Source organism: Nicotiana tomentosiformis, chromosome 12, assembly GCF_000390325.3.
Source record: "Nicotiana tomentosiformis chromosome 12, ASM39032v3, whole genome shotgun sequence".
In the NCBI taxonomy this organism is placed as follows: Eukaryota; Viridiplantae; Streptophyta; class Magnoliopsida; order Solanales; family Solanaceae; genus Nicotiana; species Nicotiana tomentosiformis.
This window is the reverse complement of record NC_090823.1, coordinates 129187569-129211205: the sequence shown is the minus strand read 5'-3', so window position 1 is coordinate 129211205 and position 23637 is coordinate 129187569. Positions and strand designations below refer to the sequence as shown.

The 23637-nt window shown below is 39.0% G+C and overlaps 1 protein-coding gene across 9 annotated transcripts in view; it reads right to left on the bottom strand.

Annotated features, from left to right (window-relative positions):
- The window catches only part of LOC104102643 (protein ALWAYS EARLY 3-like), a 37871-nt gene extending 18893 nt beyond the window's left edge, over positions 1-18978 (bottom strand). For 4 of the 9 annotated variants that reach the window (XM_070191571.1, XM_070191573.1, XM_070191569.1 and 1 more), the window contains exons 1-7: positions 18784-18978; positions 17216-17341; positions 16828-16926; positions 16643-16705; positions 15223-15300; positions 538-681; positions 245-460 (exon numbers count right to left, since the gene is read on the bottom strand). In XM_070191571.1, the coding sequence (XP_070047672.1) occupies positions 634-681; positions 15223-15300; positions 16643-16705; positions 16828-16926; positions 17216-17233 (306 nt within the window). In that variant the 5' untranslated portion in view covers positions 17234-17341; positions 18784-18978 and the 3' untranslated portion in view covers positions 245-460; positions 538-633. The other 5 variants (XM_070191570.1, XR_011412595.1, XM_009610409.4 and 2 more) reach the window with 5 other exon arrangements.
- Positions 18979-23637: the final 4659 nt, after the last annotated feature.

Sequence of the window (23637 nt, the reverse complement as noted above, 5' to 3'; positions counted from 1 at the left end):
CAATTGACACAGAGAAGTGAAATAGCCACATGCTAAAAGATCTTACAGTTGGCATGTGGCTCAGGGATAAATCGGCCTGGAAACCATGTGAATGCGGTTTTCTAAGAAACTGATAAATATTGACATGCTATGCTTAATCATAACATCTTTAGAAACTTTTCAAACATCATTTTAAAAACGATTTGGGTCACGCGATGCTTTTAGAAATAATCCCAACAGAAATAACAGTTGAATGACTGTATACCTGCACGGCTGCATCTACCATAGGTCGGGCTTTGATTTTTGAACTTTCTATTATCTCGTTGACAAGGAACCCTGATTCCTGCGGTGTACAAGTCCACCGATCAAAAGTGCTAAAAACTCTAGGATCGACAAAATTTATAACTGGCCTTGGCCATGTGAGTGAAACGCTTCCCTGATAGGTATTCCGCTGTCTCAAGCAATACAGAGCAGAAGAAACCTGCCAAAGCAAACGAAATACCATAGCAAACTTTGTGCATCTTAGAAATTTAAATTCTAATACGAGGATAAACATACCTGCTCATTGACTTCATTTAACTGTATTAGCACGGCAGCATATTGCTTCCTGAAAGGCTCCGAGTCCTTAAGAGAACAGTCATTGCTCTTTTGGTTTTAAAATACATCATCAATTATGCGCCTCAACTCTGAAACAACTGCGTCCTACAAGTTCAAGCCAATGTCATGAGCTCACTGCACATCTAGCACAAAATATTCATGCCTCTTGTATATCCATATCAACTAGAGAAATACATCTATTGACACAAATCGCAGAACAGACATACATTGAAATACAAGAATAGCCAGAACTTAACAGCTAAACTAAAAATAAAAGACAAGAAGCAGTGAAACTCTAAAACCAAAGAAACTAGTCATCAATATGGCAACAACAACTGCTCAAACTAGCTAAGCTCTACCTTAAGTATTCCCCACTTCAAACAAAACAGTAAACACAGATTCTTTTTATCAACATATACATGCTCAATAAATACCACCTCCACAGATTTAGAAACGGTGTATAGATGCACATAGGCCTGTACTTAGACTAGGTTCTATAAAGCTTCTTCAGCCTTCGTTTTTAAAGAAGTAAATAGAGCCTTAATCTGCTAGTACATGAAAGCTTACCTCTTCTACAATCTTCCTTTTGCATGAATAAACCCTTAAATTTCAGAAAAGAAGAATATTTTTCTCTCATTAGCTTATCCCGGTAATGTTGACATGAACGCCAACAAGTTCTATTGATACAGGTATTTATTTGGTTGAATTAAAAAACAAAATACTGTTAGAAATGTGTGACCATCTCATCTAACAGTTTTAACTTTAAAGTTTAAACTATTAGAAAGTTACATATTTATTTATTAGTTATAGGTTTTAAACACTCTCCCTCACATGCAAGCTTGATTCGTTTACTTGACCCAAGCACGTGAAAATAATTTTGACTTTGGGCGCCGGTGATTGGTGAGAATTGAAGCACCAGGAATCTTGACGATCACCATAATTTCTGCCACAATGCAAAAATTCTGGTGATTGATCAGAATTTGTGGCAAATCCTGGTGAGTTTTTGAAACATTCAGGATCTACCTTTCCGTTTTAATCTGTATGCACCAAACTTGCAGCCTTGAAAATATTCTAGTAGCTTGTAAAATTCGCATTTCCTTTGGCATGCGCCAATCATTCATATTCCTTCTAAATTTACTACCCAAGTACCATTAACTCTAGAATCAATTAAAGTAGCATCTTTGGCTTAAAAAGCTCAAGCATACAAACTAGGGAATTTGTCCATCAAAAAAGGGCCAGCCATACAAGCTAGCATTTGGTGAAACTTTTAAGGCAGAAGAGAGAACATTCACAAATTGAAGTTCAGTGTCTTGTCTTTCTTAGCCTTTTGGTGCAACGTCCAGAATGGTATGATATAGAAATCTCAAATGCTTTTAAGGCAGAAGAGAGAACATTCACAAATTGAAGTTCAGTGTCTTGTCTTTCTTAGCCTTTTGGTGCAACGTCCAGAATGGTATGATATAGACAGCTTTATAGATTTCCTTCGCTATCTCTCGAATTAGAGTAGGCGGGAAATAAGTTTTTGTAAGTGTATAGAGTCAAAATCGAGCTTGCCCTTCGTATGACTAATCGAGAGTGGAACATAATAGGACAAGGTTCGAACTCGTGTAATATCGAACCATGATGCGAAGTTTGACTGTCGAGCTCGTGACCTAGAGACCGATCGAGATCGAGATCGCCCAAGATCGAGACCGACCAAGAAAGAAAGAGATCGAGCGAGACCGAGGAAAGCTTATCGAGCCAAAAAAACATAAAGCCGAAATATCCGCAATTAGGCGAGAATCACGGCGGAAATTCCGGCACATATCAAGGAGAGACCAATTAATTAGCATATCATGAGATTCCTTACTGTATTTAGAATTATATCAAGAGTAAGACTCCCCTACCATATAAAGGGGGTCTAATCATTTGTAGAGGGGGATTACATTTACACAATACAAAGCAATACATTGCCTTCTTTTAGCTTTCATTATTTTGTTACTCTGTTCATATACTAGCAGAATCTTCATTTGGTTCGAGATTGACCTAACTCGAGGCCAAAGCTATACGATTCGTTTGGTTTGCATTTATTTCTTTCTACAATCAATTTCAAATATCAATTTATATGTTTTCTCAGTTTGTGCCAAGTTATATCACGTATCCTTAGAGCCACGTATAAATTCAATTGTTATCCGTATTTTGGGTAAACAGTTTGGCGCCCACCGTGGGGCTAAGGATAATAGTGAATGCCTGGTACTAACCCTCGTAACACACACTATTTTATACTTGTTCTTGTGAGTATCTTTGATTCCAGGATCATGTCGAACTCTCAGGCAGCACCCATACACGTGGACAATGACTTCGGTACCATGATGAAAATGACAACATAGCACCAGGGAACGGCGTACCTCCAGTTGGTCTCGATGGAGTTCCGACAATAGATCTGATCGACGTCAGCTCGCATGTAGCCATTAATGCAAATTTGGTCGTCGATCCCGAGCTTAGCGTCCGCAGGGATGTTCGGTCGGCCGCTCAGAGCATACATGGCGGCAAAGAAGACGGAATCAGCCTTCGAATGATCTTCGAGATATTGCAGGCTCAACAAGCCGCGATAGCACAACTCCGAAACCAGAACCATGCACCAAGCAGGATCGAGCCCAAGCCATCCTAGGAAGCTGTTCACAGGCGAATCGGTGTCGAGGAAATCGAACGAAAATGAATCGGGGACCGATCCCGCAATCATGAAGATGCTCGAGGAACTAACGAAGCGAGTTGAATCGGGGGAAAAGAAGATCGAAGCAAACGACAAGAAGATGGAAACTTATAACTCTAGGGTTGATCAGATCCCGGGGGCACCACCAATATTAAAGGGTTTGGATTCCAAAAAGTTCGTACAAAAGCCCCTCCCCCTGAGCGCGGCTCCCAAACCGATCCCCAAGAAGTTCCGCATGCCCGAGATTCCTAAGTATAATGGAACGACCGACCCCAACGAGCATGTCATCTCTTACACGTGTGCGATTAAAGGGAATGATCTAGAGGACGACGAGATCGAATCCGTGTTACTAAAGAAATTCGGGAAAACCCTGTCAAAGGGAGAAATGATATGGTACCATAATTTACTACCTAATTCTATCGATTCTTTTGCCATGCTTGCAGATTCTTTTGTAAAAGCACATGCCGGAGCCATAAAGGTCGAGACTAGGAAGTCGGACCTTTTCAAGGTAAAGCAGAAAGATAACGAGATGCTCAGAGAGTTTGTGTCTCGATTCCAAATGGAACGAATGGATCTACCACTGGTCGCCGATGATTGAGTCGTTCAAGCTTTCACTCAAGGACTAAATGAACGAAGCTCAGTGGCTTCACAACAGTTAAAGCAGAACTTGATTGAGTACCCGACTGTTACCTGGGCCGATGTACATAATCGATATCAATCGAAGATTAGAGTCGAAGACGACCAGCTGGGGGCTCCTTCCGGGTCCGTTACCAAAAGGGACGTTGATCGAGAACCAAGGTCGAACAGGGATCGATATCAGCCGTATAATAGAAATCGCAGGGGCAACGGACCTGGGCACAACTCCGTACGAGGTGAAAGGAGAAATGATCGAAGCCAGAGCTCTCGAGGGCTCATGAGCAAGAATGGTTTCAACAGGCATACCGGACCTAAGGAAGCACCGCGATTGTCAGAATATAACTTCAATGTTGATGCATCCGCCATTGTATCGGCCATCGATCGCATCAAGGATACTAAATGGCCTCGACCTCTGCAGACCGACCCAGCCCAGAGAAATCCCAATCAAGTATGCAAATATCATGGCACCCATGGCCATACAACGGAAGATTGCAGACAGTTGAGAGAAGAAGTAGCCCGGTTATTCAATGAAGGGCACTTTCGGGAGTTTCTAAGTGATCGGGCCAAGAATCATTTCAAAAACCGAGAGTTCAACAGACAAAATGAGCAAGAACCGCAATACGTTATTCACATGATTGTCGAAGGGATCGATGTTCCCCAAGGGCCAATGTTAAAACGCACTAAGGTGTCAATCACAAGGGAGAAGCGATTTCGGGCTCAGGATTACATACCGAAAGGAACCTTGTCCTTCGAAGACGCAGAAGGAATCATACAGCCCCATAACGATGCACTGGTAATATATGTACTCATGAATAAAACTCAAGTTAAACGTGTGTTAATTGATCCAGGTAGTTCGGCCAACATCATTCGATCGAGGGTCGTAGAACAACTCGGTCTACAAGACCAAGTCGTGCCCGCGGCCCGAGTGAAAAACGGATTCAACATGGCATGTGAAACCACTAAAGGCGAGATAACTTTGCGGGTAAACGTGGCCGGGACCATCCAAGAGACGAAGTTCCATGTGATCAAGGGCGACATGAGGTATAACGCTTTGTTCGGGAGACCATGGATCCACAACATGAGAGTAGTGCCCTCGACTCTTCATCAGGTTCTAAAATTCCCAACATCAGAGGGAATCAAAACAGTCTACGGGGAGCAACCTGCCGCAAAGGAAATATTTGCCGTTGACGAAGTGATTCCGATATCGACATTCTCATCTACGAAGGGGTCAAATTCGAAGGGAAAACAGGAGGCCAAATAGCAATCATAGACGCCGGCCTCGATCCAACTAGAAAAGCAGGGGACTGACGAAGATGATAACTATGGAGTCCCTCGATCCTTCATAATCCCCGATGACTCTGACGCCACCAAGTCAACGGTAGAAGAGCTGGAGCAAGTCATACTGATCGAACATCTGCCCGAACGAAAGGTATACCTGGGCACGGGGTTAACTCCCGAGCTCAGGAAAAAATTTATTCAATTTCTTATAGCTAACATGGATTGCTTTGCTTGGTCCTATCTCGACATGACAAGGATCCCACCGGAAATCACCACCAATAAACTAAGCTTGGACCCGAAGTTCCATCCGGTGAAGCAAAAAGAAGACCCCAGTTCGAGGTCAAACATGTTTTCGTCAAAGACAAGGTAACCAAGCTTCTTAAAATAAGGTCCATCCGTGAAGTAAAATACCCCGAATGTTTAGTAAACGTAGTAGTAGTCCCTAAGAAAGGAAACAAACTTAGAATGTGTGTAGATTACAAAGATCTAAATAAAGCATGCCCCAAGGATTCTTTTCCTTTGCCTTAATATCGATCGCATAATCGATGCCACGGCCAGCCACGAGATCCTCAGTTTGGTCGATGCTTATTCCGGGTACAACCAAATACAGATGAACCCGGATGATCAGGAAAAGACCTCGTTCATCACTAAATATGGTACCTACTGCTATAATCTAATGCCATTTGGATTAAAAAATACTGGTGCCACTTATCAACGCCTAGTAAATCGGATGTTCGAAGAACAAATAGGGAAATCTATGGAAGTTTACATTGATGACATGCTAGTTATGTTCCTACGAGTAAAGGACCATTTGAAGCATTTGCAGGAAACTCTCAATATATTAAAGAAATACAACGTGAAGTTGAACCCGGAAAAATGCGCATTCGGGTCGGGTCGGGTCAGGCAAATTTCTCGGATTCATGGTATCCAACCGAGGAATCGAGATTAATCCCGAGTAGATCGAAGCTATCGATGACATCACGGTAGTAGACAACGTAAGGGTCGTGCAGAGGTTAACCGGGCGAATAGCCGCCCTGGGGCGATTCATTTCAAGGTCCTCCGATAAGGGCCACCGAATTTTCTCGTTGCTAAAGAAGAACAACTTCATGTGGACTCTGGCATGCCAGCGAGCTTTGGAAGAGCTTAAACAGTACTTATCAAGCCCGCCGCTGCTTCACACGTCGAGGGCAGACGAACAGCTTTACTTGTATTTGGCAGCATCGGAGGTAGCGATAAGTGGAGTCCTAGTCCGAGAAGAACGAGGTACGCAATTTCCTATTTATTAGGTTAGCCGGACCTTAGGTGAGGCCGAAACTAGGTATCCCCATCTAGAAAAATTAGCGCTCGCTTTGATAAGCGCCTCTAAGAAACTAAAACCATACTTTCAATATCACCTCATATGTGTTGTAACAACTTATCCACTTCGAAATATTTTGCATAAACCCGAGCTTTCGGGACGGTTGGCCAAATGGGCTATAGAAATCAGCGGGTATGATATTGAATACCGACCCCGAACAGCCATTAAATCTCAAATTTTGGCAGAATTCGTGGCTGACTTCACGCCGGCCCTAGTACCCGAGGTCGAAAGAGAGCTATTGGTAAACTCGGGTACGTCCTCGGGAATCTGGACCCTCTTTAAGGACGGTGCTTCAAATGCAAAAGGGTCCGGACTCGGCATCGTACTAAAACCACCCACAGGCAGCGTGATTAGACAATCTATTACAACTATACCTGTTAATCGGGTCGGGCTGACCCGTTTACAACCCGGTTCAGCTCGGGTCAACCCGGTACTGTAGCGTAGGGGGCGGGCTGGGACAGGTTGGGCGGGGAGCGGGTTTCAAACGAATACTTTTTTGATACCGGTGCACCGGAACCCGCTAAGCCAGTTAACCCGTTAACGGGTTTTTAACGGGCTACAAGCCGGTTCAACCCGGTTTTTAACGGGGTTTTTTTTTTAAAATTTTTTTTTTTCTGGACTGTTACCAACGGTCAAATTCAAATATGGCTACCCAATTCCCCCTATTTATCTAATTGGTGTTATTTTAAACCCTTCTATCAAAATGACCACTTGTCGCCAATTAATCAGTGCTTTATATTCTTATATGGATATTGGACCAACTGAAACTCCTGATATTGACACTTGTATTTCTGATCTACACAAACATTTAGAAATATTATATAATTATTATGCTAACATTGTTGATGCTTCTTCTGCTGTAGATGCAAATATTCCTTCAAGTTCAGTTTCAACATCTGGGACCAGTGCTTTGGATGATAATGATAGTGTTAAAGATTATTTGATTTGGTCTACACTAGGAGAGCATCAACAAACCAGTAGCAGGAATATTGATGAACTTCAATTCTACTTGGAAAAGTCAGCAGAGCCCCGCACAAAGGAATTTCTACCACTGGGTTGGTGGAGGAGCAACTCAAATCAATTTCCTGTTCTTTCGGCCATGGCTCGAAACGTGCTAAATGTGATTTCAACAGTCGCATCATAGAGCGCATTTAGCCAAGCAAGGCAGCAATTAGGAGATACCCATCATTCATTGGGCAGCAACGCTTTGAAAATTCCAGTGTGCTTCAGAGATTGGATAAGATCAGAACGGCGAAATCAAGGACGTGACGAGGTAGATGAAGCGGAGGACCAAGAAATTGAAGATATAATGGTTTATGGTTCTGATTCAACCAATGCCGGAAACCAAGAACCTCATGTTGACATGGATGAACTTACAAAAATGATGCAAAGCATGTAATGTACTATTTCTTTTTTTTGTAATTGTTATAAACTTTTAATTTGCAAGTTCAAAAATAACAAAATCAAAATAGAACTTGCAACTTAATTTGAAGTATTATATATTATTCAATAAAAATATCAAATGAAAGTGTTCGGAGCTTGATCCTTACATATTGCCTATTGGTCTTATTAAATAATTTTTTGTAGCCACTTATTTTCAAATTTCAATTTTAAAATTGTAAAACTCAAATTTCAAATTTAAAACTGTAACTTCAAAGTTTAATTCTAAGCCTTAAAAGTTTGCAAACACTTAAGTATCAATAACATTGAATAAGAAAAACAAAATTTACTTTAAATATATGTATATATTGCACGGCCCGGTCCAGCCCGCTAAGCCCGAACCCGTACGGACAAAAAAAAAACCGAAAAAGTACAGCCCGCTAATTCAGCCCGCTAACAGCCCGGAACGTTAAACGGACGGGCTGATTTTTTTTGTGTACAGCCCGTCCCAGCCCGCCTGTTAAACACCCATAATTAGAACTGTGAAATTAACTAACAACGAGGCCGAATATGAGGCCATGATTGCAGGTCTCGAACTAGCCAAAGGCTTGGGAGCGGAGATGATCGAAGCCAAATGCGACTCCCTCGTGATGAATCAGGTTAACGTAACCTTCGAAGTTAGGGAAGAACGAATGCAAAGATACCTAGATAAGTTACAAGTAACTTTGCACCGATTTAAGGAGTGGACTTTGCAACATGTGCCTCGAGATCAGAATAGTGAGGCTGATGCCCTCGCAAACTTAGGGTGATCGGTCGAGGACAACGAGCTCAATTAGGGGGCGGTCGTGCCGAGATATCTCATAGTCGAAGAAGGCCACGCCGAGATAAACTCCACAAGCTTGACCTGGGATTGGAGAAATATATACATAGAGTATTTGAAAACCGGAAAGCTTCCCTCATATCCAAAAGAATCGAGGGCCCTGCGCACGAAGGCAGCACGATTCACATTGTCTGAAGACGGAACTTTGTTCAAAAGAATGTTCGGTGGTCCAATAGCGATATGTCTGGGACCAAGAGACACCGAGTATGTTCTGAGGGAAGTTCACAAGGGCACTTGCGGAAATCATTCCGGTGCCGAATCATTAGTTCAAAAGGTAATCAGAGTCGGCTATTACTCGATCGACATGGAAAAAGATGTGAAAGAGTTTGTTCAAAAATATGACAAATGCCAAAGGCATGCACCGATGATTCACCAACCCGAGGAACCACTCCATTCGGTCTTGTCGCCATGACCGTTCATGAAGTGAGGAATGGACATCGTTCGCCCTCTTTCATGGGCACCAGGTAAAGCTCACTTTATTTTATTTATGACTGATTATTTTTCTATGTGGGTTGAAGCACAGGCCTTTGAGAAAGTTAGGGAGAAGGAAGTCATCATTTGGGATCACATCATATGTCGATTCGGGATGCCATCCGAAATTGTGTGTGATAACGGAAAACAGTTCATCGGCAACAAAGTAACCAAATTTCTCGAGGATCACAAGATCAAAAGAATCCTATCAACACCTTATCATCCAAGCAGGAACGGACAAGCCGAATCGACAAACAAAACCATCATCCAAAATCTTAAGAAGAGGCTAACCGACGCCAAAGGAAAGTGGAAGAAAATTTTACCCGAAATTCTCTGGGCATGCCGCACAACCTCGAAGTCATGTACCGGGGCTACCCCATTCTCATTAGTTTATTGAGTCGAAGCTCTAATATTGGTCGGAGAACCGAGTATCCGGTTCTAATATGCAACAAAGGAATCAAATAACGAGGTCATGAATACGAGCATAGAACTATTGGATGAAAGGCGTGAAACCGCCCTCGTCCGATTGGCCGCCCAAAAGCAACGGATCGAGAGATACTACAATCGAAGAGCCAATCTTCGATATTTTAAAGTCGGGGACTTAGTGCTAAGAAAAGTCACCCTCAACACCCGACATCCCAATGAAGGGAAATTGAATCCGAATTGGGAAGGACCGTACCAAATTCTCGAGGTCACCGGAAAAAGGTCCTACAAGCTCGGAACGATGAATGGGGAACAACTACAGAGCAATTGGAACATATCTCACCTAAAACGGTACTACTGCTGAGGTAAGCCCCTTTTCCATTCCTTTTCTATTTCAGATTAACACTTGCAGGTGGTCGACAAGAAACAACGATGGATTTTTCAGCGAACGGCACGAAGTCTTTAGGTCTGAAAGCACGTGTTGCACTCTTTTTCCCTTAGACCGATTTTGTCCGAAATGGATTTTTCCGGCGAGGTTTTTAACGAGGCAACAATGAATCGTGCTAACTTAGAATCAAGCCTGATTACGAATCGACACCGAAGATCAATTCAACAACATCCGAGGTTCCTTTGCAATCAACCTCGAATAATGGGGGGCTACCCTCGGATATGCACTATCTTCGAATACTAACTCTAGCGAAGAAACTACTTCTTAAAGAAAAGGTCTCGATAGACAGGATTTATTGTAAGGGCCAAACGATCAAAACGAGTCGTGCCCACGTGGATCGCTCGAGCCCTAACATAAAACATGTACGCATGTATGATTGTTTCGATCGAGAATAAAGAGAAGTACTTTCCTTGCAATCATCTTATTTACCCTCTTTACACCTCCTTAAAAAGCTTCGTACTACCGAAATTAACAAGCCCAAGGGCAATACATAACCGGAATGCGAATGACCACCCCCTCACTCGGGGACTGCCGTCCGACTCAAACAGCCCAAGTCATCGGGCCTCGGAAGCAAAAGACCCAATAGGCAACTCCCCGATTTCTAAAGGTCATGACCACCCCACTCGGGGACTATTATCTCGGGCAAGCCCGGATAAAAGGGGAAAACAAGCCCAATGGGTAACTCCCGAACTAAAAGGCTACGGCCAATTTAACACGGCTCGGAGACGTCCGAAATCCGTAATAAAAATAGGCCTTCGAAAATAGAAAAAATTCTTTTACAATCGGTTCTAAAGGCTACCCTCGGTAAAGTCTCAAACTTAGGATATTTTCGCTTGGTAACATCGAACCTCAAACCCAGAAAGGCAATAAAGGCAAGGTTTGTTCGAACCCTCGAACACAACCTTATTGTTTCATGCTAAGACATTTCAACCTTTGTGAATACAAATAATAAAGCAAAGGAAAAATATGAGAGACGAAAGGGAAAGAAAAGCCATATATTTATATACAGTAGTTTTTTACAAAGGCCAAATCAGCCTAATGCAAAAGTTACAACGGCCAAAAACGGCCCCAGAAAAAATGCAAAAGAAAAACAAAAAATATAAAGTCCTAGGTGGCTTGGTCTTCATCGGAGGTTGCATCTACATCCTCGGGATCTTCCCCGTCTTCGGATTCACTTGAGCTCTTGAAGTCTTCCTCGGGAAAGGTCAGCCTCCGGGCCCTGGCTTCCTCTGCTTTGGCATTTTCGATTTCGGCTATAATATCGAAACCCTGGGCATGAACTCCCTCGAGGGCTTCCCTTCGAGCTTGCCATTTTGCACGATCTACCATGCCCTTGGCCTTGGCAAAGTTGGCCTCGACGTCGACCCTAAACATGGCCACTTTAGCATCAGCTTTTGTGTTGGCCACGACTACCTAAGATCTGGCCACTTCGAGTTCGTTGGCCAAGCTTGCCTTATCAGAAACGACTAAATCCAACCGAGACTGAAGCTTCATGATCTTCTCGACCTGCACCGAGGCCTTCTCTTTTGCAGCTTGGAGCTGGGTTTCGGCCGACTCCAATTGCGCTTGGACAGTTTCCTTTTTCGAGGCTAGGATGTACATGTTCTTTTTGAATTCTTCCGCCTCGGCCTGTATCGCATCTACCTGCGTCTGGAGCCGTCCGATTTGTTCGAGCCTCTGTTGGACCTGCATAATCGGATCGTTAGTAGTTATCTCCAATTCATCTTCACTATCGTGAAGCACTCGAAATACCTGCTCGGCCATCTCGGCATGCTCATCCCGAGCCGTTACTAAATCGGCCCGACGCTTCTCACTGAGAAGTTTGTAGGTATCACTTTTCTCAGTGAGGTCCCGAACCTCATCCTCGTGCTCCTTCCGGATTCGGAGGAAAGCCTCGTGATGCAATACCGAAGCCTGCAAGCAAGGAAGAAGATGTTAGAATTATCTACAACTCTAAGTTTAAAAGAAAGAATGGAAAGACCCTCGAAGTTACCCGATTTAGAGCATGTTGGGCTTCATTAAACAGGCAAGCGGCTCCCACCGCGTTCATCACGGCTTGGTCTTCATCGGTCACCAAGCATCTAAGATAGCTAGCAATCCCCGGGGGGAGAGAAAACCTGGGCATCCTCCGGGACAGAAAGCACTATATTCCGCCTGCGGTCGGGGTTAACACTTGGGGGCCTCATTGCAACATCCTTCCCGAGGCCTACAAAGGAAAAAATGGGAGTAGTCTCGAGAAGAAGCCCGAACGATAACCGTTCTAAAAAAGAAACTTACTATGACTGCGGGCCTCCCATCGACCCTTTGATAACTCCATCCAAGCACGCTCGGAGTATGGTTTCTGCGACACCAGGCCCTTGACCCATTACTTGAGTTCCGGAATCGAGTCCGGCATCTGGGCCACAGCTGCAACACCAAAAACACATATGAGGAAAGAAGATAAGAAGTAAAACAACAAAATTGAACATTTAAGGCAAAATACTACTCACGATTCATGTTCCCTTTCTCAGGAAACGGCGTGTCTTCAGCAAGGATTAGGTCTGAGTCCTTATTCGGACAAATCGGCCCATCCAACCTCTGTCACGAGCCTCGTCTATGCTCGAGAACAAGGCTTTGTTGGCCCGGAGAGCAAGCTTGATCAGCCCTCCCCTGATAGAGTCGGGGACTGTAAAGGCGCATAAGGTGATCGAGGGTGAAAAGACATCCCTCGATTTTGCTTGTGAAAAATCGGAGGAGAATCACAATTTTCCAAAAGGAAGGATGGATTTAGCCAAGGGTCACGTCGTATCTCTTGCAGACAGCAACGATGATAAGGTCTAAGGGACCCAACGTGAAGGGGTGAGTGTAAACACTTAGAAACCCCTCCACGTGGGTAGTAATCAATTCCTCAGGCAATGGAACTACTACATGTTTTTTGTCCCAGTTGCATTCCTCTTTAACTTTGTCGAGGATTTTTTCGGTGATTGAGCATATGTACCTCGAGACCAGCTCACATCGGCCCGGTACCGAGGAGGCCTTTTCGACCTTAAAATCAGTAACGGTTGGGCACCCTACCGAAACGAATTTCTCAGCGTGGGGCTCCGCCGCAGCCTCGCCACCGGCGGATCATAATGAAGAAGCGGCCTCCTTTTGCGGCACAGTTTTAGAAGTTTTTGTCATTGATGAACAAAGGAAAGGAGAATTAGGATAGTATGTTGTTTGATTAGTAGAAATTTGGGTGTAAAAATGAAGCAAAGGGATTTTCTGAAGAAGAAGCAAGAGTAAAAAGAGCTTTGAGTGTAAAAGTTTGAATGAGAAAAGCTAGGGTTTTTATAGTTTGCTGGCGACGGTTCGGAACCGGTAATGGCCGACCAGCGACTGACAGGCATTTAATGCCTTGATAACTGGGTGGACAAGTCGTTTCATCAAACAAATAAACAAATAAAAAATGGTCTGACCCTCCTCAGTATCACCTGGTAAGAGGTCGTTCATTGGAATAGAAAATTTCGGAAGAATTGAGAAATTCATGGGTACCTAAGATTGAGAAAACTTGGGCCATTTCCACGTGTATTGTTTGTTTGTATATGTATTTCGCAGGTTTAATGAATCTTCCACTTATTTGATGGGCTGGTTAAGGGATTATTTATGGTTAAACTCTTCACAACTTATCAACGGATATAATCCTTTTGGTATGAATAGTTTATCGGTTTGGGCATGGATGTTCTTATTTGGACATCTTGTTTGGGCTACTGGATTTATGTTCTTAATTTCTTGGCGTGGATATTGGCAGGAATTGATTGAAACTTTAGCATGGGCTCATGAACGCACACCTTTGGCCAATTTGATTCGCTGGAGAGATAAACCAGTGGGCCTTTCCATTGTACAAGCAAGATTGGTTGGATTAGCTCACTTTTATGTAGGTTATATATTCACTTATGCGGCTTTCTTGATTGCCTCTACGTCGGGCAAATTTGGTTAATATTTTTAAAACATCCGCGATAATCTCATTTCTTTCGACGGAGAGGGGATCCACCTTCTTCTATTTCTACATCTAGGATTCGACTTGTATCATGGATACTAATAGGAATTCAACCATTATGGCAAGGACAAGTTTGATTCAGAGGGAGAAGAAGAGGAAAAAATTGGAACATCATAATCGGGTGCGTCATTGACGTCATTACCCATCGAGTCGGAGTTCGAAAATTCATATTGTTTCTCGCCATCTTCTTCCCGAGAAACGAGGGGACTATCTGTATACGGTCAAAATCGAGCTTGCCCTTCGTATGACTAATCCAGACTGGAACATAATAGGACAAGGTTCGAACTCGTGTAATATCGAACCATGATGCGAGGTTTGAGTGTCGAGCTCGTGACCTAGAGACCGATCGAGATCGCCCAAGATCAAGATCGAGCGAGACCGAGGAAAGCTTATCGAGCCAAAAAAGCATAAAGCCGAAATATCCGCAATTGGGCGAGAATCACGGCGGAAAACCCGGCACATATCAAGGAGAGACCAATTCAAGGAGCTCGCTGTTGCTTGCTGCCTGATATCTCATAGTCAGCTACCATACTTAAACACTAGAACTCAGAAATCGTGAACAAATATAAGAGATAGCATTGAGCAGATATTCACTTCTCTTTAAAAGAAACTATTGCTGACCATCAGAATCTGTGGCCTAATGCACAGAATCATCTTTCCTGATGTTTATCTAATAACAGATTGCAAAGACATTTGTGTTCAAGACAAGCTGCACTTTTCGTTTGAAGTATTCAAGCAATCCGTACACCGATGCCGATGCCAACAACAACAACAACAACAACATACCCAGTGAAAGCCTACAAGTGGGGTCTGGGGAGGGTAGTATGTACGCAGACCTTACCCCTACCTTGTGGAGGTAGAGAGGCTGTTTCCGTTACACTGATGCCACGACGATAAAATGCTAGTATCTCTTTCATGTATAACACTACTCCTTCCACTTGAAAAAAATAGGAAAAGGAAAAATATGTCTGGCGGATGGGGAAGGGAGTGAGGCATGGACAGATAAAACATATAATATAACACACATTCCCCTTACTCAAACTCAATATATCTCAAGCCTTACCAAGTAGCAGTAGTGATCAGAGATCAAGGCAATCAGCCCAACCGCAGATGCAGTCCCCTCTGGAAGCGATAAATAAGCCTGAAAATACAGTAGAATAAAATAGGTAACTTTCATCTTCACGTTTGACTTAACAATATATTCATGTATATTAATTATTCAGTGTCATCGGTTGTCGTAAAATATAACCACAGAACAATGACCAAATTGACGCTGACCTGTTGCTGGAAAAAATCACAAGACCCTGATTTATGATGATCTTTTCATAAAGACAATGGTTCATGATGTTTAACATGGCACTCCATGTATTTTATGTATATAACCATCTAAGGAGCAACAACGATCACAAATGAAGCGATTACTCTTTTTCACCAAAATGTTAATCCAAAAGACTATTGGCATTCTCTTCTGAAAGAGATGGCTCATTCTAAGTATCATGCACTTCACCAGGAAATGACAGTTTTCTATATTAAATGCAATGATGGCATATGGAGGCTGTTTCACTGTATTAACGCAACATAATAGCATCAAAAAGAAAATGAACAAATCATTTCACCAACTGGCAGATTTATGGATCTGAGGGTCATCTTTGATGCAAATCTTTTCAAGTAATATCAATTACCCACATGTTAGAACACATTGTTCCAAATAAGGATAGAGAAACAAGGTAGAAAACACAAAATTATGTGTATGAAAGTACTTGACTACGTGAAAATCTCAGAGGACTCATGGAAACCTATTGTTGGACGGCTGAAATCTATACAACTGGTGAGTACAAAATAAGAAATTGTGATTACACAAGTGACTTTCTGATTATGCACAGCACACTCATGGAGATAGGAGACTAGAGCTCATGTTCATAACATCCGCACGTCTATGATACAAATTGGAAACACATATGATATTATCAGCAATCATGACCACGTAAGAGAAAAGGCTAAATTATTTCCAAATGACAGAGAAACAAAGGCAGTGTAACCAAAACGCAGGCAATGTAAAAAAATAAAAAATTATAAGGTCGAGTTTAGGCAATGTGGTATGATTGACTACAGAAAAAGAGAATATGAACATCAGAAAAATACGACCCCACAAAAGTTGACAACCCTAACCAAATTTCATTGTGAAATTTTTTTGACTTATTAGATATTGTGCTCCTCAAATAACTTATATTGAAATGTTCACAAGCCAACAACATGAAACGTTAGAACGAGATTCTGACAAAATGGGCTCTCTCACCGTGCTATCAGTATAGATGACATTTAAGTCCAGCTATACATCAGTAGGAGCATAGTTCAGAAGATGGATAAGAAGATGAAGAGAAGTATTGCTATCAAGATACGACATTAGATGATTTCATAAGCAAAGAGGATTCAATAATAAAGACACGTGACTTTGTTGTCTGCACAGTGCACTCAGAGCCTACCATATGCATTATGTAGAGAGCTTCCACCATTTCTGCAGTTCGGGGTTTCACTGCAGCAGCAACCTGCAATAAGTAGAAAGCAGCTCTTACAGGCAAGGCGTCAGGGATCAACCAACAGCAAAAACATGCTTACCAGGATAATCAAGAAACTTCAATTAATGGATATACTTTGAATTTGGACAGACCTTTTCCCAATCTTTACCATACTTGCGGTATGCTTGATAGAAGTGTGTCAGGTCTTCCTCACTCCAATGGGGACCAATCATGTCAGACGCCTTCCTCTTCTGCAATTTTGATCAAAGAACAGCATCAAAATGCATACAGAATTCCACAGGTCTTTAAAGACTTTGTTACATCTAACCCAAATGAAACAAGATGAAATATTACTCCTTTCCAACTCAACATACAAGCCCCACTTCTCAAACCAATAAAAAAAGAGCATCTTGTCATTTCCAAGAAGACACTAATTTATCCTAGGTGCATTTTCCAAAAGCAAACAAAACCATAACAGAACTCAAATTTAATTGTCTTTTCATGTAATACAAGAGCAAACAAAAGTATTGTTGAACTCACCCGCAAGCTATTCTTCATATTGTCCCCATTACCATCTTTACTGGGAGAGATTTCAGTGTTGGAGGAAACCTCTTATTCGCAATTCTAGATTTTTTTGCTGGAGCCATGCCTAAAATTCTGGGAAAACTATAAGGAAAAAAAGAAAGAAACCAGAATCAAGGCAAGCACGATGTAAGATTCTGCTTTATGACAATTGAATATTTTGGAAAGTGATAAACTACATAGGGAACAAACATGATTTTTAACACACACACAAAAGAAAAGGAAAAAAAAAAAAAAAGTAGAATACCACAAGTGGAATCCAACAACAAACATGATTTTTTAATATGTACACCAAATAATGGTTTCAGCAAATAAAAGCCCACGGAGTAGTTACTTGATTTTTTCAATTTATATAACAAAGAAGTAGCAAATTTTATATATGTGCTCAAAAAGGAGCCAACTTCAACCATTCTGAAAGATACCATTAGTAAATTTCAGCACTCAGCAGCAAAGCCTCATCATCGAGATCAGTACATATTCAGAAATAAATGACTCCTCTACTCTGGACATTTAACCTCCGCTGTCCTTTTCTCCTGTGGGGGATTGGGGTTGGGGGGATAATTAACCTCTTCCACTACTTAAATGAGCCTCTAGAGCTTAATTTCACTCGCCTTTTAGGGTTCCATCTTAGATTGTCTAAACATGTGTTTCTTCAATGTATTAAGAGATTTCACTGGTATAATCCCCCTGTTCTAAAACAAAGATGGTACGGACTAGCGACGAATGAATTAGATTGAGAACCATAACATTAAAGATTCAAATCCCAACCGAGTCAAAAAGTAACTAGGTGACTCTGTACAAGCTTTGATGGATCCGGTTACTTGGCACACCTATTATTGTTGAGAGGTAACATGTATCTTTTGAAATTAACTCTACAAATAGACTTTGAGCTAAGTGACCGTAGTATATATAGGTGACAACAACAAACAACAACAACAACAACTGAGTATAATTTCATTAATGGAATCTGGGGAGGTTAGTGTGTACGCAGATCTTATAGGCTATTTCGGATACACCTTCGCCTCCCTCCCTTCAAGAACTACCTGCCTTGATCTTGGGTGACTCGAAATGCTTACCACTAGAGCAACTCACTCTCGTCGTCGAAGCATGAGCAAAGCAATGAAGCCGTGTCTTTATGCACTTAGAAGGTGCCAATAGTAATAGAAAAACATTTTCAACTGGCCTTTTTTCCTAAACAATTCACAATGTGCAAATTTCAATACAATCAATTGACCAAAATACAAAATGTCATATTAGTAAATATCACGAATAGATAAAAGCAATATAAAACCCCCGGAAAAAATGGAAAGATTAAAACATTCAAAATTCATAGTTTAAAATCCTCTTTTTTGCACCAATTCATTGGAAGAATTCAAAATATTAGGGTTTTGAGCAGTAATTTCAAAATTAGCCAGTTTGAATATCACTCAAAAATAGATAAGAGGAAAAAGCCTACATTTACTGTGAAGATTCAGTAAAAAAGAGATTAATTTACTGCAAAAAAAAAAGAGGGAAGAATTTTGAACCGTGATTATCCAGGCAAAAGGAATCAAAATTCAAACGTCGTCTTTTGGACTCATAAAATCTCTAAATATTTCATCCAATAGTTTGTAGTATTAATGTTAAGGAACTGAATCTGCAGTTCTCTAATATAAAAAATAAAAAATAAAAACGGAGCAAAAGCAAAACAGGGAATGTGGGAATGGTGGGTTTGAATTCTTGGGTGGGGACAACATAGGAATTCAGAACTACAATCTATATATTTATATATATATTAAATGAATAAAGTTATCATGTATAATTAGCATTGTGGTTAAGCCAACTATCAAGCTTATAAATATCGTGAAATAGTTATTTATATATATATATATATATATATATATATATATATATATATATATATATATATTTCTATAGTGATTTTCAAGTGTAACAAAAAATATATTTAAGAAAACAATTGGTATGACGTGAAATAGTTATTTTTAAAATGTAACCAAATTATTTCAAAATGGGATTATTTTTTAAATTAAAATATAATTTTAAAATAAAAGATCAGATATTTTTAAATTTTAGTAGAGAGTTTTTAAAATAATTATAATAGAAATCATATCATGGATAAAATCAAGAAATCGGGATCTTACGGATTATTACATAAATATCCAGCCAGATTTATTGTTTACTTTTTATAGCTAATATACATAGATGATATACCGACAACACACAATTATACACCTGTTATATATGAATTATATATAAATTACACATCCTCGACTTTTTAATTTAAGTGATTGGGTGAGCACTTGTTTAGGTTGATAAGATAAAGCCAAAAGAAAAATATGACAAAATTTCAACCAAAGACTAAAAATATAAATAAAGGTTTATGTATACAATTTCTATTAAAACTCACCCTTTTATTACGAAATAAATTAATTTTTTGTAACAAAAGAAATAAAGACATAAAAAATAAGATAAAGAAAATAAAATAGAAAAAAATGTATGAAAAATCTAAAAATCAGAAATAAGAGACGACAACGAATTTCTTCTTCTGTTTCATCTTTGTTGAGTGTAAAAATTTGGAAGTTAATCTCATCGATTTCAAATATTGTTTTCAACTCAAATACATAGATTATATGATAAGAATATCTTAGAATATTTTTTTTTTATTTACATTGTGTGTCGTTTTTTAAAAATCACTATTACTAACAAACTGATATGATGTTCGAATTTGAATTTGAATGCAATTTAAGTAGTTTGCATTGAGGTTAAGCCAAGTATGGTGTCGAGAAAAAATTGCTTGGCAATTTTAAGAAAATAAATGCAATGTTATATAATAACAATCAATTAATCTAACATTTAATGATTCAAATAACAAAAAATATGTATTTGTAGGGTATTCAAAACTCAAAATCTATGGTTAGATATATCGATAAACTCAAAATGGAGTCATACTGAAATAAATTTTCACCGGCCAAAGAATCACTTAAATTTTTAGATAGCCGATTAAAGTGAATTTTAAATTAAGGATAATATCTTCACTTGCATCATTATAAAGATAATCATTATTGAAAATTATATAATATTTTAGAAATTGAAATTTCAAAATAGAAATATTTTTTTAAACATAATAGCATACTAAATAAGAATTCAAGCGTAGTAAAAGAGTCACGTCGTAGCCAAAGAATCGTTCATATTGTGCCAACCTTTGTGCTTTGTCATAGTTCATAAATACGAGTTATTATTTCGCTTTGTGACCTTTTTTTAGGTTCCAATGATATCAATAAAAATGGTGCAAAACTAAAACTATCACTACGAGATTTGAGAAAATGTTAGCCTTTTTTCATGTAGTGTTTATTAATTAATATCTAACGATTATCTATAATTATCTAGAAGATTTAAATTTTAAGATTATTTACATATAATTTAAATAACTCAGATATTTAACATGGTTAATGTCAAATATCAAAATGGAGTCATACTAGAAAAAAAAAATCACTGGCTAAAGAATTTTTAAAATTTTAAATAGCCGATTAAAATGAGTTTTGAATTAAGAATAATATTTTCACTTACATTATTATAAAAATAATTATTATTGAAAAATAAAGTTTTAGAAACTGAAATTTTAAAATAAAAATATTTTTGAAAAATATCAACACACCAAATAAGAGTTCAAGCAGTAGTAAAAGAGTCAAGTAGTATCAAAAGAGTCCTTCATAGTCTCAACCTTTGATTGTTTTACCATAAATATGAGTTATTATTTTGCTTCCTAACTATTTTTTGGATCCAATGACACCGGCGAGAATGGTACCAAAAAAGAAAAATAGAACTATAACTAGGAGATTTGAGAAATGTTTAATCATTTTTATGTAGTGTTTCTTAATTAATATTCAATGATTATCTATATTTATCGAGAAAGTTTAAATTTTAAGATTATTTATATATAAGCCAAATAACTCAAATATTTAATATAGTTAGTGTCCGCCCATCCGCACGGGTACTAATACTAGTCGTTAAATATAGAAAAAGAGCGCCGCTTGATTAATCTGATCCAACGGCCATCGATGAGTCTCTCATTTTACTACTAGTCTACTACTTCTCCCTCCGTCTTTGACTGGGTTTTTTCTTTTTAAGAAATTGATGGAAATTTTGAAATTTACAGTCTTAATTATATCATAGTTTTGTATGGTTATATATTTTTTTTTATATATGTCATAATATTTGTGTGGTAATATGCCTATAAAAAAAAATTATTAAGCTTAAAATGTGACTGTGTTATTCTTTTTTTAACGAACTAATAAAAAAATCGTGTCACATAAGTTATAAATGATATAGAAACAATAATACTTAGTTCCAGATGTTTGTTTTCCATTTATGTTTAAACCTTATTACTTCACTTTCCTTTCATATGCTGAGGTAAATCAAACTGTTTTGTAAACTTTTTGGTCCAAATCACCTTTGCTCTTTATGATTGTCTCAAAGCTAAGACACTTGAGGAACTTACATAGCTTCTCTGAAGAAAAGATGGATGCTGGAATTAAAATAATGACTAGAATAGTTTGTGCATCAAATATAGGAGTGTCAACGAAAATATTATAAATCTTATTCCCCATAATAAAATTGTGGAATATCCTCAAGATTATGGGGGGAAAATTGATTATGGAGAACAGAAATTAGCAAAGCTTGAGGCATGTCAAAAAGATTGTCCTTAAGGATATCTTGCTCACACAACGATAAATAAAATTAGTCATATCCCCTAGGATTCAACAAATTCTTTCAGTTATAAACTGGAAATAGATCTAGCAAAAAAGTTAAGAAAAAAAAGTCCAACGTAGAAGGAGGAGGAGAAATAGAAAGGAGAGTTGGAAAATCTATGTTATTGGTCACAAGAGTGCCATATATAGGAGGAAGAAAAGTTTGAGAAAAGTATATCTTTAGCTCTCTAAAAATCATATTCATATACGTGTTGCTCCAACGGTTAGTTTTCAACAGACAAATTAACGGCTAGTTTGACTATTTCATAATGAGAGAAAATAAGGAATGATAATTAGATAAAAATAAGGGACACTTTCTTTGAGATATCCATACATTCCAACACCAATTATGAATTTGGTGACAAGTTTAGAACCCATAGATTTTAAATTCAGACCATACCTCTACTTTAAAGTGGATAATGATATTTAAGGAAGAAGGTTTTTATATTCTTATTTCTTTTTATATAGTTAGAAACTATAAAAGGAAAAGGAAAGGTTAGATATAAGAATTGAACCTTGCACCTTCACAACTTAAATTAGAACATACCCACTCCAGTAGGATTAGTGTATACTTTATAAATAGAAGTGCATTATATTCAATATAAAATGCAGATCTCCTCCATTTTCCTTAGAAAGAAATGCAGATATCCTCCACTTAGTTATTTCGTTTTGGTGATAGATAACACTCTAGTTAAGTTTCATTCTTTCGTTTTGCTCATTTATAATACTGCATAATGTTTATGATTCTTAGGACCAATTCAAAGAAGATTGGATTTTCTGTTAAGGCGGCCCTACCCTAAAGCAGCTAAAGCAAATGTGGGTCTCATTTTTTATCACGTCTATTATATTAGTAAAAATAACACGGGCTAGCCAGTTTTTGGACTGATAATTTCAAAATAGCCATCATTTGCAAAGCCATTAAAAAATAGCCACTATTTTGCTGCAACATGGACTGATCCAACATAATATACTAGAGATTGGTGCACCTGTGTATGAACTTCCAGCATATTATGCTAGAACTCCAATATGCGGAAAGTTCCAACATAATATACTGGAGATTGGAGCACCTGTGTATAAACTTCCAGCATATTATGCTGGACCAGTGTATTATGCTGGAACTCTAGTATATTATGATGGAGTTCCAGTATAATATACTAGAACTCCAGTATAATATACTAGAAGTTACATGTAAAAAATTCAAACTCTAGAATATTATGTTGGAATATTTTTCGGATTTTGAACAGTTTTTTCGTTCAGATTTATCTTTACACAAATAACAACAACAACAACAACAACCCAGTAAAATTCCACTAATAGGGTCTGGGAAGGGTAGTGTGTACGCAGACCTTACCCATACCCCGAAGGAGTAGAGAGGCTGTTTCCGAAAGACCCTCGGCTTAAAAAAAAAGACAAAAGGGGCAAAAAGGGGTAAAAAGGGAGACAATATTAGTATCACAACAACAATCATAGGATAAATAGGAACACCATGAAATCCAGAAGAAAGATGCAAAGTAAAGGGAGACAATATTAGTAAATATTAGTATCACCACAACAGTCATAAGAAAAATAGGAACATCATGAAATCTAGAAGAAAGATGTAAAGCAAAAGCGATAGCTAGTAAATAGGACTTG